This window comes from Zootoca vivipara, chromosome 13 (genome assembly GCF_963506605.1).
Source record: "Zootoca vivipara chromosome 13, rZooViv1.1, whole genome shotgun sequence".
NCBI classification, from domain to species: Eukaryota; Metazoa; Chordata; class Lepidosauria; order Squamata; family Lacertidae; genus Zootoca; species Zootoca vivipara.
In genome coordinates this window covers 50,000,845-50,012,953 of record NC_083288.1, presented here as the reverse complement: position 1 = coordinate 50,012,953, position 12,109 = coordinate 50,000,845, and the positions used below count along the sequence as shown (strand labels likewise).

The window sequence follows — 12,109 nt, the reverse complement described above, 5'->3', positions numbered from 1 at the left end:
TAAACAGGGCTGCCTTCAGATGTCTTCTAAATGTTATATAGTTGTTTATTTCTTTGACATCTGCTGGGTGGCCATTACCAAGAAGGCCCTCTGCCTGGTTCCCTGTAACTTGGCTTCTCGCAGAGAGGGAACCGCCAGAAGGCCCTTGGAGCTGGACCTTGGTGTCCGGGTTGAACAATGGGGATGGAGATGCTCCTTCAGGTATACAACCCCCCCGAGGCACACCTGGTCTGCTGGTAATAAGCCTGAAAGTATTTGCTGCAGTTGCTCTTACACCTAACTTCCTGGAGTCGTAACAGCAAATGTATGAGCTGAGAGTTGAGAGCGGCAACTCTGATCCAGGAGTCCTCTCGGGGTGGCAAGTCAGGGTGGGTGGGAGGCATAGGAGCTAACTCCTAGGGGCTGAGGCCCCTTCAGCCCCAAGAAAATATTTGAGGGGGATGCCCACCCCAAAGTTGATGGACATTGCCATTTAAACGGTGTGTCTTGTGATCAGTTTTGCAGGTTGGGGCTTATCTGCTCCGCTCCAATATTTTATTCAAGTTGGCACCTTTGGTGGGAGGGATGTTTTCTCTTGAGTCTCTTTGGCTGCCTTTTCCTCTCCTTTTGGCTCCACCTACAGTTCTCCTGATGCTCTCCTGCATCCATCTTGCTTCCCATTTATCACACTTTATATGAGAGGAAGGGAAGCAGGGTTTGCAAGCTGTGTGTGTGTAGGTTGCCTGGTCGAAGTATCCCAGACCCTGAGATTTCCGGGTCCAAACCTGAAACCTAGTGGTGGCCCCCAGTGATGTCAGGGAGGGACACCCCTGGTTATATCACAGGGCAGCTCCTAGGGATATCACAAGGGTGGGCCCTGGAGATGGAAGTAAATTGGAAGAGGGGAACAGAGGGAAATGTGGCTGTGGTCATGTTCCTGTTGGGCCTTGCAGTCTGTAATATTTCTTGCTTTGCTCCAGCAACAGACACCAAGATTGAGAATGAGGAGTAACTTTATTAAAAAGCTTTATTCAGGGGTGCTGCTAAGACCCTCCTTTAGAACTGATGCTCAAGGCCTAAGGAACTGGCCAGTTCATGTGACTCCAGGGCAAGTCGTCAAATTGCCAATGGACAATTAACATTAAGGAAGAGCCAGCAAATTACAAGCTCTGTCATTACACAATCCACAGGGCCATATGCCAAAACTCTTCAGGCAACATCTGGAGAGCTAGAGGTTAGCTGCCCTTGGTGCAAATGATACTAATCTAGGTGGGTCAATGGCTTGCCTCTGTATAAAGCAGCTTCCTCCATTCCTAACTGCTCTCTGTCCACATTTGCAGCTGCCTCATTGGGAACATACCTCACATTCCTCCCTCTGTCCCTCCTAGGGGGATGGCATCAAGCTTCCTCCCCAGCTGTGGCAGGGGTAATGTGCATCTGTCTACTCCCATGCCAAGCCAACAAGGCCCCAGGCTGTCACATCAGGCCAGCTTTCCTTTCTCTCTGCCTCCTTGGATGGATGCTGTCCCTGGTAGCTGCAGCAGAAGGGGAAAAGGATAATCCCTCTCTGCAAGTGGGGATTATGATGTGAGACTTGAAGGTTGGCCATTCTCTTGTGGTGTGGTGCTGGCAGGTCCCATAACCTCAGGGAGGCTCTGACTTGTATAGAGAACAGATGGACTTGCGACCACTGTCATGTCTGTGAGAAGGGAACCCTGCCCACTCTCCGCCGAAAGGAACAGCTGCTCTTGGCCCATGGTGCCTGATTTTCCCTTTTTCCTTCTGCACTTGCAGTGCTTTTGTCTCTCCCTGCACTGCTACCTGGTTGTGGACCCACAGTTGTGGAATCCTGGCCGAAAGAGGCCTGTTTGGCTCCATCACTGCTGCCCTTCTGCTGCATTGCAAAGACATGACCTTTCTCAGAGAGTTTGGCAGAGGCCTGGTGGAGCAATACTTTCCTGGTAGATTTTATCTGCTGTCTGGCAACCTTTATGCTGCAATCCTATACTGCAGCCTTGGCCAACCTGGTGCCCTCCAGATGTTTTGGACTGCAATTCCCATCAGGCTTAGCCTTTAATTTTTAAGTTTAATTTTTCATTTCATTTTTAATTCCATCGGCACAGCTGTGAGACCAGCACATTTTGGCCCCTGCTCTATTAGAACTTTTGCATCCCATATGGTCATTAAAATAACTTGTAATTACGAGTGTGTACCTCACTAGGCTTATTTCCTCCTCCCTCCCAATTCATTTCCCGTTTGTGTTGTGTCTTTTTATATTGCAATCCTGGTGGCAGGGACAGTTTGGTTTTCTTTTCTTTTTAGTGATCCATAAGACACACTGAGAGCCCCCCCTTTTTTGCCTGAAGAGCTGGATAAAAATTCTGTAAGCAAAAAACTGGGCAGTAAGTCAAGATCTTATTTCTGAGTGAACATGCAAGGGGTTGCACTTAAAAAAATATTTGTAATATTTTAACTGAGATTTATTACACTGTTGCATTATTGTACGACAAAGGCAGGACATGCTTATTTTTTAAAAAGGAACACATGCTCTCTCCTTCCACATGTTCATCCTCAAAAAAAACAAGAACAAAAACTTGTCCCTATGACTTTCTCCTCCCTTGTCTGTCATAAACCATTGCATGATTAGACACTGGTGTTGAATTCTCTACTTTGTCTTTGATATATTTGACATTATAGTGTTGCCTCAAAGATAAAGGTAAAGGTACCCCCTGACCATTAGGTCCAGTTGTGACTGACTCTGGGGTTGCGGCGCGCATCTCGCATTATTGGCCAAAGGAGCCAGCATACAGCTTCCAGTGTTGCCTCAAATCAGCCATCAAATGGTTAATGCTTAGTGACAGCCACTGTTTAAGCTTCTGTGGTATGAGGTGGAGAATGAGGCTATGTGATATACAGTGGTACCTCGCTAGATGAATGCCATGCTAGACGAATTTTTCGCTAGATGAATGGTTTTTGCGATCAGAGGTTGCCTTGCAAGACTAATTCGTTTTGTGAAAAATTCATCTAGCGAATCGCGGTTTCCCATAGGAATGCATTGAAATTCAATTAATGCGTTCCTATGGGCAATAAATAAATAAATAAATAATTCAATGCATTCCTATGGGATCCGCAAGACGAATTTTTCGCAAAACAAATTGACTCACAGAACGAATTAAATTCGTCTTGCGAGGCACCACTGTACTGGTTAGAGACCAGGTTCAAATCTCTGTTCAGCCATGAAGCTTGCTTGATGCCCTTTAGCCTTTCACCACCCGCCTCTCAGTCTAGCCTACCTCACATGGTTGTTGTGAGTCATGGGCAACTTACACCTGCCAGGAGCGACATCTCAATGCTTTCCACATGTGCTGCATCAGGAAGAATTTGGGTGTCCCATGGCAGGACATAGTCTCAAACAAGGATGTGCTCTCCCACACCCACATTCCCAGTATGTTCATGCTCCTGTCTCAGCAACTTCTATGCTGGCTTGGTGGTGGAAGATGGTAGGATCCCAAAGGATGTGCTCTATGGGGAGCTGTCTTCAGACACCAAGCCTGTTGGCAGACCATATGAAGGCTGGCAACCGCACCCCCACAATGTGGGGATCCCTTGCAGATGACCACAGCACCTGGAGACAATCATTCAGGTCACTGCTGTGGAAACACAACCTCAGGAGAAATTAACACTGGGAGGAGTGCAGAGAGAAGAAATGCCATGGTGTATCTGTAACAGTGAAACTGGACCTCTTCATCTGCCGCAGCTGCAACAAAACATGTCTCTCCCACAGCAGTCTCCACAGCCACAGCAGGTGCTGTAACTAACGGCTTGACTTCACTCTCAAAGGCGCACTCTTCCATTGTCTCCCAAGACAGACAGGTGCCAGCAGGTTGTTGTGAGGATAACCATTCTAGGCCAACCTTTAGCTCCTTGGAGGAAAGACAGGATGTAGATTTAGTAAAATAAATAAAATGACTGGCTACATGAGGTCTAAAGTAGCCATCAATAGTAGGCTGGCCTGCTGTACAATGCCTGGCTCCCTCCCTGCTCTGCAGAGCCTATTACAAATCCTTGACTGTAAATGAACAGCATGGCTAATGCTTACATCCAATCAGTTGTGAATTCTTATGAACGTTTAACATATTTCAAACTGGCCATCCTTTCATCTGGTAAAAAATTTTTGGGGGGGGGGGGGGCGGCGGCTCAAGCTGTCCACAATCCAGTGCCTTGTGATGGAAAAGAAGACACACCATACAGCTGTGGTTGAAGGAAACACTAGAGAATGTGACCTCTGACCTGGAAATCCTCCAGTGATTCTCATTTCCTAGGGAGCCAAAATTCCTAGGACTAGTTGCAGAGACATGCGTATTATGGAAAAACAAATACCCCCCCCCAAAAAAAATCAGTTATAATTTTGCCAGAAGTCTTAAGACATTTGAAGATTTTGCCAAGAGGTGGGAGCACTTGCTCTTGGTTTCTGAATGCTGGAAGGTGTCAATAAACTGCCCGAGGTCAGGGGGATGAATTTGCAACAGATGCCACCAGCACTCTGATTTTCTGAATCAAAGTGTGTAATTCCCATGTTTCCACAGGCTTTCACAGAAGTGTGTGTCTGCGTCAGTCACATTGTAATCAGCAGGGGAAAGGCCTTGAAAGATTTCTTCCCACCCCCGAGCCAAACAGCAGCAGTTCCCTTGAGGGAAGAGCAGGCTTGTGGGGTAATGAGCAACACATCTTTGACCCTCTTGAAAGACAAGATGCAGTTGTGTGTATTGTGTGTGTGTGTGTGTGTGTGAGCTGTTGAAATAAATGCTACATTTCCCCTATTAGTATCATGCTGTAGGTTCCTTGATAGGATTCCTGACACTTAACTGCACTGTGAAAAAACATCAAAGGCAGAGAAGACACAGAAGGAAAAGGATGTTTTCCTCTTTTCATGCTGTTCCCTTGAGCAAGGAGGACCAAGCCACAAACAACTCAGGTCAAGATTCAAAAGGGATTCCCCCCCCCTCTTTGGAAATTTGTACTTTGTTCTTGTTGCTTCATTTTTAACCAGCAGGCAATATAATGCACCAATGTAGTGAAATTCCAAGTTTTAAATTCAGGTGATGCTGGACCGCTTGATCCATTCTCGTCCCCACCAGGAAGAGAAATGCTCTGTATACGAATCAAAAATGCCACTTTAATGTAAAAAGGTTTTGATAGCATGAAACCTCCAAAGCTCTTCCCGGAGCATTGGCTTCCAGCATTGCCAGGCGAATGTTTCAACATGAGTGAATGGGATTGGCGCCCAAGCTCCTGGAGGGCTTCAGAGGGTGTTGCGTTAAATATAAAAGCCACATGGGGGATAACATTCACTTGGCAAACGGTGTCTCCTGCAGGCACAGTTAGTTCTCTGTGGACGCTTGTAACTAGTCTACAGGGGAATAAGCTTAGGTTTAAGTTGAACACTTTCACTGGAGAGCGGCCATGTTTTAATAGCGGTGATTGCCCTCCAATTCTTCCCCCAAAAATGAAGTTTAGCCCTGCAAAGAATTTAAAATAAGGTACTGTACTACCAACCGCAATACTACTACCTTCACTGAGAGTGATTCAGATGTGACACTGCATGATTTCAAGCACACTTGCATGAAAAGAAGTCCCACTGTGAGGTCAGTGCAACTTTCTTTCAGGTGCCATTTCATGCGCTTTTTTCCTTTTTTCTTTTACTTCCAACAAAATACAGAGAAGAAAACTTGTTCTCTTCAAAATTGATTAGAAGGCTGATCAACTTTGCTACCAGGCCTAGTTCAGAATTACTGGGAATTCACCTGCAATTCGATTTCAATGTCAATAAAGTTGAAGTATTTTGAAAACAAGCATCATAAAAGCCTCCACTAAAGTATTTGGGGGTATATGGATACTGCACGAATAAGAGAATTGCCTCAGGAACAGTTTGTGTAAGCATTGTGTTTATACACAATCCTTTGGCAAGTCCCTCATTCAGCAACAGGATCTTGACCTCAAAATTTCTCTTAAATATCTGGAAGTGGGTGGGTCGGGTCCAAAATTTCCCAGAATCATTTGTAAAAATGAAAATGTAATGAAGACAGTGAAATAATATTTTTAAAAAAATCAGCAGAGATTTGTGTCTCAAAAAAATGGGATGTGTGAAACCAAGTGGTTTATTTTAGAAATTGATTTTTAAAGTGATACGAGCATTATACTTGTATATTGCTAGTGTAGTGTAAGACTGAAGTTGGGGAAAATATGTTTTTAAGTTTTTTTAAAAATTCCCATGTCAGATCCAATGGGCAGAAGCAGTTATCCAATTGTCCCCCAAAAGAGTTGATTTTTCTTTGTAGTTTCCTTATGCAGGTAGGACAACTCTGGTGAGTAAAACATTACACTTTGTAGGGTCAGTACTCTGACACACACTTGGATTCAGTTTAGTTGGGTTCAAGGATATTGTAGGCTGAAGATACCTCAATAGCTGTAACTTCCTATCATGGGTAAATGACCTGCAATATGCAAATTTGCACTTCACTTGGGACTTACTTGTGACTGCAGTAAAATAAAAAAATTCCTTCAGTAGCACCTTAAAGACCAACTAAGTTTTTATTTTGGTATGAGCTTTCGTGTGCATGCACACTTCTTCAGATAAGGTGCTACTGAAGGAATTTTTTTATTTTACTTCGATCCAGACCAACACGGCTACCTACCTGTAACCAGAATTGTGACTGCAGCTTGTTCTCCACTTCTATCATGTCCCTTCCAAACTCCCATCTTTTTTGTGGGGTAACTTGCTATATGCAATGGCTCATGGACAGCTAGATTTTGCAGGCCTTATTTGTGCAGGCAGGACAGTCTCATTTGCTCCAATATAACGGACACTAAAATGAGAGATGATCAGAGCCACCTGGTTTGAAAAAATAAAGAATTGAGTCCTTTAAAACTTCCTATTGGTTCCTCCATTATTATTAGAGGGTTTGAGATCAAAGGCCACAAATAAAAGGAAAGCTAACTTTTTCAAAACTGTATTTTAAGTCTTAAATTCAAAGATGCATGAGGCTTGTCCAAAAATAAAATGTGATGGCCATTCTTAATTATTATAAAATGCTTCCCCATTTTACTTATTAATTTCCCTTTAGTGGTGCATTCTTTTCCCATTTATAAAACAGGGAGAGAAAAGTAAGGGCTACAATCCGTAAGAGAGGTATACATCCTTACGCCCAGCGACTTTCTTGGGACTTCAGTGTACCACACTCAGTGCTGGATTGTGGCCATAATTATTTTCAAGATCAGCTAAAAAAAAAACCCCCCAATGTTTTGGTGAGAGAAGGGGGCAACCTTTGTAATGAAGGTATTTGCTAAAACTACACTTTCATATTAAATTCATTTATCCCAGTGGAGCAAACACGATAGGGTATTTTTTTTGGGGGGGGGGGTTTAAGGGAGCAAAATATATTTATTAGGATAGACTTTCCACACAGAAGTTTGGAAGAAAAAAAAGCCTTAAAAAACAAAACAGCACTCATCTAGAAAAACAGTGAAATCCACTTCTGTGAGCATGGATAAAATATTTTAATGAATTGCAGTAATCAGTGGGGTTTTTCTTTTCTTCTTCCTTTCTTGCCCTAGAGGAAAAGGAGAGAAAAAAACCACTCCCTTCTGAAGTATTTAAAGTTAGAAGAAGAAGAAGAAGAAAAAAGGGGGGAGGAAAAAAAACCACCCCTATTCTTTTCTTCTTCTCTTATGCTAGTAAAGCACACAGACACACACAAAAGTCATGGTCTTACTAGTATGGAACTAGTTAACCTTTAACAATTTTATGCTGATGTCATAACTGAGCATGAGTACTGATTAATCCAACCTTTTCTCTCTCTCTCTCTCTTCCCCCCTCCCTGTAAAAAATATTTTTATTGAGGGAGGTGGGGGGGAGAGCATAAGAAAAAAAGAAATAATTTAGAGCAGCCATCTTTGTTTTATGCAGAAATCTTGTCAGTTTCCCCCCAGTGCCAGGAATGTCTAAATATTGTTCATGATCACAGATCTTGGAGATTGAAAAGAAAATATAACAGCAAGAAGAAAAAGCCTTTATCTTTATTATCATTTTCGTTTTATTGCATGCTTTTTTCCCCTCTTAAATTTGGAGCTGATTTTTTTTTGAAAGGGGGGGGAGATCTTTTTAACCCTAAGGAAGAGGGGGTTAAAATTAAGCCAGCCATTTTGTTTTTTGATATAGGGGGGGCCCTATATATTTTTTACCTCCTGGGGGGGTCTGTTTTAAAAATAATTTAAGGGCGGCCATTTTTGTTTCTTGGTCTTGTGGAAAATATTATCCTGAACTCCCCCCTCAGAATTTAAATATATCTTTACTCCCCCCTTCATTTTTTATTTTATTTTTTAAAGAAGGGGGTCGAGGAAACATTTGAAGGAAGGACAAAGTTGTAGAGAAGGAGAGTTGTTTTCATTCATGGGACTTTTTTTTAAACTGAGGTGATCTGAAGTAGGGGAGAGCTTTTTGTGTGTGTGAGGGAGAGAGGGAAGGGGGGTTGCCCCCCTTCTGCTTTTCTCTTGTGTTTCCCCCACCCCCCTCCTCCAGCACCACCATGGCTTCCCCTCTGAGGGAGGACGAGGAAGAGGAGGAGGAGATGGTGGTGTCTGAGGTGGAGGGGGACGAAGACGAAGAGGAGGAAGAGGAGGAGGAAGAAGGAGCAGGGGACAACAGCCCAGGCGACATATTCCCGCCTGCTGTTCAGGCTGAGGAGGCTGCTCCACTGACACCGACAGCATCCACGCCGGCGGCAGCTGAAGGGACAGAGGCGCCTCCAGGTAAACAACACCCCTCCCCCCCACTCCCGGTCGCCCCTTTGATTTGACCTCTCTAAAGATTCGGCGCTATATTAATCACCACACAACACAAAAAGAAATCTGCCCCGCCGCTTTCGGAACTGGCGGGAGGGCGGTGGGTTTGGGGGGGGAGGGGAGGGGAGGGGAGGGCAGCTTGTTTGTAAACAACCAACGGCTTTCGAACGCCGAGGGGCCGGGAGTTCCAACCCGCCGCCCTCCTCGCGCCAACCGCCGCCGAGCCTTCCTCCGCCCCCCCCCCCGGCGAACCGCCGTTCCGCGCGCGCGCTGCCCAACGGCTTTGGAATGTTGAGGGACCCGGAGTTCCACACCCCCACTTTTTAGCCTCTCCTCCCCTCGCCCGTTGCCCTTCGCTGCAATGCCTCACCCAGAGCGGACTGCCCCAGCCGGCGGCTTTTGGGAACCTTCCGATGGCGGGGGGTGGGGTCGGGGGTCCACGTCCGAGCCAGCCGCCCCTCCCCCCCGCCCCCCGGCCGCCGGCCAAACGGCGCGGGCAGCTCTCAAGGGGCCGAGAGTTCCAGTCTGCCTCGAAGGAGGCTGAGGAGAGCGCGTGGGGGGGGGGGGGGGAGCGAGGCCAGCGGGGCTTTTTTTGGGGGGGACTATTTAATACAGTAATAATATTCAACGCTTTCTGAAAGTTGTTGGGGAGCCCTGTCCCCCCGTTATTTGACACCCCGTCGCAGCTTTCCTCAGGGTGTGTGTATAGGGGGGAGGGGCGGTTTGTTTTGTAAACACCCTCATGTCTCTCCCCGCCGTCGACTTCACTTAGGGTTTTTTTGGGGGGGGGAGTTATCTGCAAGCACACCCTCATTTGCACAAATAAAGGAAAGAGAGAGAGATTGCTCCCCTTAATTGTTGTTAAAAGGGCCCCCGCTTTTTTTACCTGATCCCCCTGTTTTTAGGGGGGGGAGTTAGTGGGTGGGCACCCCATCTCTGGAGAATGGGAGCCATGCCAATGTCGTGTGAGGGAATAAGCCCCAAACTCGTCTTCTTTGGGCCTGAGCGGTGAGAAGTTGTGGCAAGCGCAACTTTTTTTTGGGGGGGGGTGTACACATGCACCGAGAGTATTTATTCTCACAGTTGGCAGGAAGGGTTGTAAGCCCAGCACAGGTGGCTGAAAGGGCCATGCATTTCGGATAAGTGGGGGTGAGGGGACGCCTGGTGATTTGGGGGTAGGGAATGTGAGGTGAAGCACATGTCAGAAAAGCGTGCCCTAGAGGTGATGGGAGCAGCTGGCTACTTGGTGGCCATATGCCAGTTTTGACAGGAGCAGAGAGGGCTGCCTGACAGCAGGGCAACAGGACTGAAGGGAGTGGAGAGGCCTCTGTTTGGGGATTATGAGAGGCAGAGCCTCTTTGTAGTGGGGCCAGTGTCGTTGAGGGAGTGGGCTTGGCAGACTAAAGGTACTTGGCATGAAGATTTAGAAACTGCAGGGGCATGACACTTTCTGTGAAACCCTATTGGAACAAGGCCGTTGTTTCATTGATTTGGGGCCGTTTGTTCATAGTTGTTGTCGTTTAGTCGTTTAGTCGTGTCCGACTCTTCGTGACCCCATGGACCAGAGCACGCCAGGCACTCCTGTCTTCCACTGCCTCCCGCAGTTTGGTCAAACTCATGTTGGTAGCTTTGAGAACACTGTCCAACCATCTCGTCCTCTGTCGTCCCCTTCTCCTTGTGCCCTCCATCTTTCCCAACATCAGGGTCTTTTCCAGGCAAAGTATTGGAGCCTCGGCTTCAGCATCTGTCCTTCCAGTGAGCACTCGGGGCTGATTTCCTTCAGAATGGAGGAATACTATTGTTCATAGTATTACAGGCCCATTGATTGGAATTGGGTGGTAGTGGATGGCTCCTTATGGGAAAAGGACTTTTGATTCTGTGTGTGGATCAGGAGCTTTTGTTGCCTTTTGATCTTACAGAGTCAGTCATAATAATATTTATTCAGCCCCTGCGTCCAATGTGTTTTTTATTATTATTACAAAAATCAATAAAAACAGGCCCAAACCACAGATGATCATTCTAAGAAAGATGAATAAAAACAGAAGGCGAAGCACATACAGTAAGGCCCCATCCATGTGACAGGAAAGGTGGTTGGACCATTAAGCAGGTCTAGACATTGAGGGTTGCATATTGAAATGCAACTTGGGTAACTTTAAGGCCAAATTGGTGGTGTCAGGAGTCTAGCTTATATAAAGCAATATATAGGGGGGGAATTCCTCTTGCATTTTTAAAGGCCTAGACAGGCTTGCCAAGACCCATTCAGATAGCCCACGAAGTGGCTAGCAAGAGATACTTAAACATTAAAAACGATCACAACACTATGTCTGTCTTAAACTGATTATCTGCCACCTCTGATTATCAGTGACCCTCTGGTCATCTCTCTCGGTATTGTTAAGGATATCAGATAATTTACTGATGATAAATTACTGGTACTGTACATGTGTTTCAACAAGGTAGGTTTGCTTGCTTGCATTGCTTGCTTCTGGTTTAAATATAAATGCAGTATGAGCAAAGTGAGAAGCAAAATGGCTTTCTGTCATACAAAGTTTACAATTTATTATGCTATGATAACTTGCACAGGAAATGCTTTAAGGTTCAGTTCTGCTGACACTGGCAGACAGTGGCAGTGCCTTGTTTTATTGGGCATAGTTCAAAAAGTGCTACCCTGTATCCTGCAGGAACAGGTAACGGTGTAAGCACAGGATGGAAACGAGTGTGCACAAGAAGCTCTTAAATACTTGATATGGTTATCTCACAAGTTGATGGACCCTTTCCACACTGTGTCTGTGGCTGAGCAAATGGTCCTTGCAGCACCTGCAGTTTTGGCATTTCTAAAAAAACCTGGTTGTACGTACTGCCTTTCCAGAGTGATAGAAAAATGGGTGATGTGATCTTTGTAGAAAGGGTGCTGCCTGTCAACCTTTCTTTGATTTAATTAGATTGTGGACTCCCCAGCAACAGTTCTGCTACTTTATGAATTAACTTTACCTGTCTCAAGCCCTCACAAAGAGCTATGTCCTACATGTAAAATAATTTCTCATTGAAAACAACAACTGCATTTCTGAGTATTCTTGGGAAATGCCAGCTCCCCCGATTCTGTGGTTGGCTAATGTACAGCATGTATCTTGACGATGGAACGGCATGGGAAACTCTATCAGAGCTGGAGGTTCCTCACTCAGCTGGCCAGAAGTGGGTTTTTTTTTTTGGAGTACTGTAGATCACAAGCCAGTGCTGCTTGAAGCAGTGTGACAGATGTTGCTTGTGATTTCACCTGGGCTCAAAATCTAGA

General features: G+C 45.6%; 1 protein-coding gene and 1 long non-coding RNA gene across 4 annotated transcripts in view; one reads left to right on the top strand and one right to left on the bottom strand.

Annotated features, from left to right (window-relative positions):
- Positions 1–2,123: 2,123 nt before the first annotated feature.
- On the bottom strand, positions 2,124–9,367 carry LOC132593068 (uncharacterized). The gene is made up of 3 exons (XR_009558491.1): positions 9,191–9,367; positions 6,675–6,871; positions 2,124–3,902 (listed from the first exon to the last, which is right to left on the bottom strand). It is a non-coding gene; the product is annotated as an uncharacterized LOC132593068 (long non-coding RNA).
- The window catches only part of CHD3 (chromodomain helicase DNA binding protein 3), a 59,635-nt gene continuing 54,942 nt past the window's right edge, over positions 7,417–12,109 (top strand). For 2 of the 3 annotated variants that reach the window (XM_035134441.2, XM_035134442.2), the window contains exon 1: positions 7,417–8,787. In XM_035134441.2, coding sequence (XP_034990332.1) covers positions 8,565–8,787 — 223 coding nt within the window. In that variant the 5' untranslated portion in view covers positions 7,417–8,564. The remainder of the gene's footprint in view (positions 8,788–12,109) is intronic. The other variant, XM_035134440.2, reaches the window with a different exon arrangement.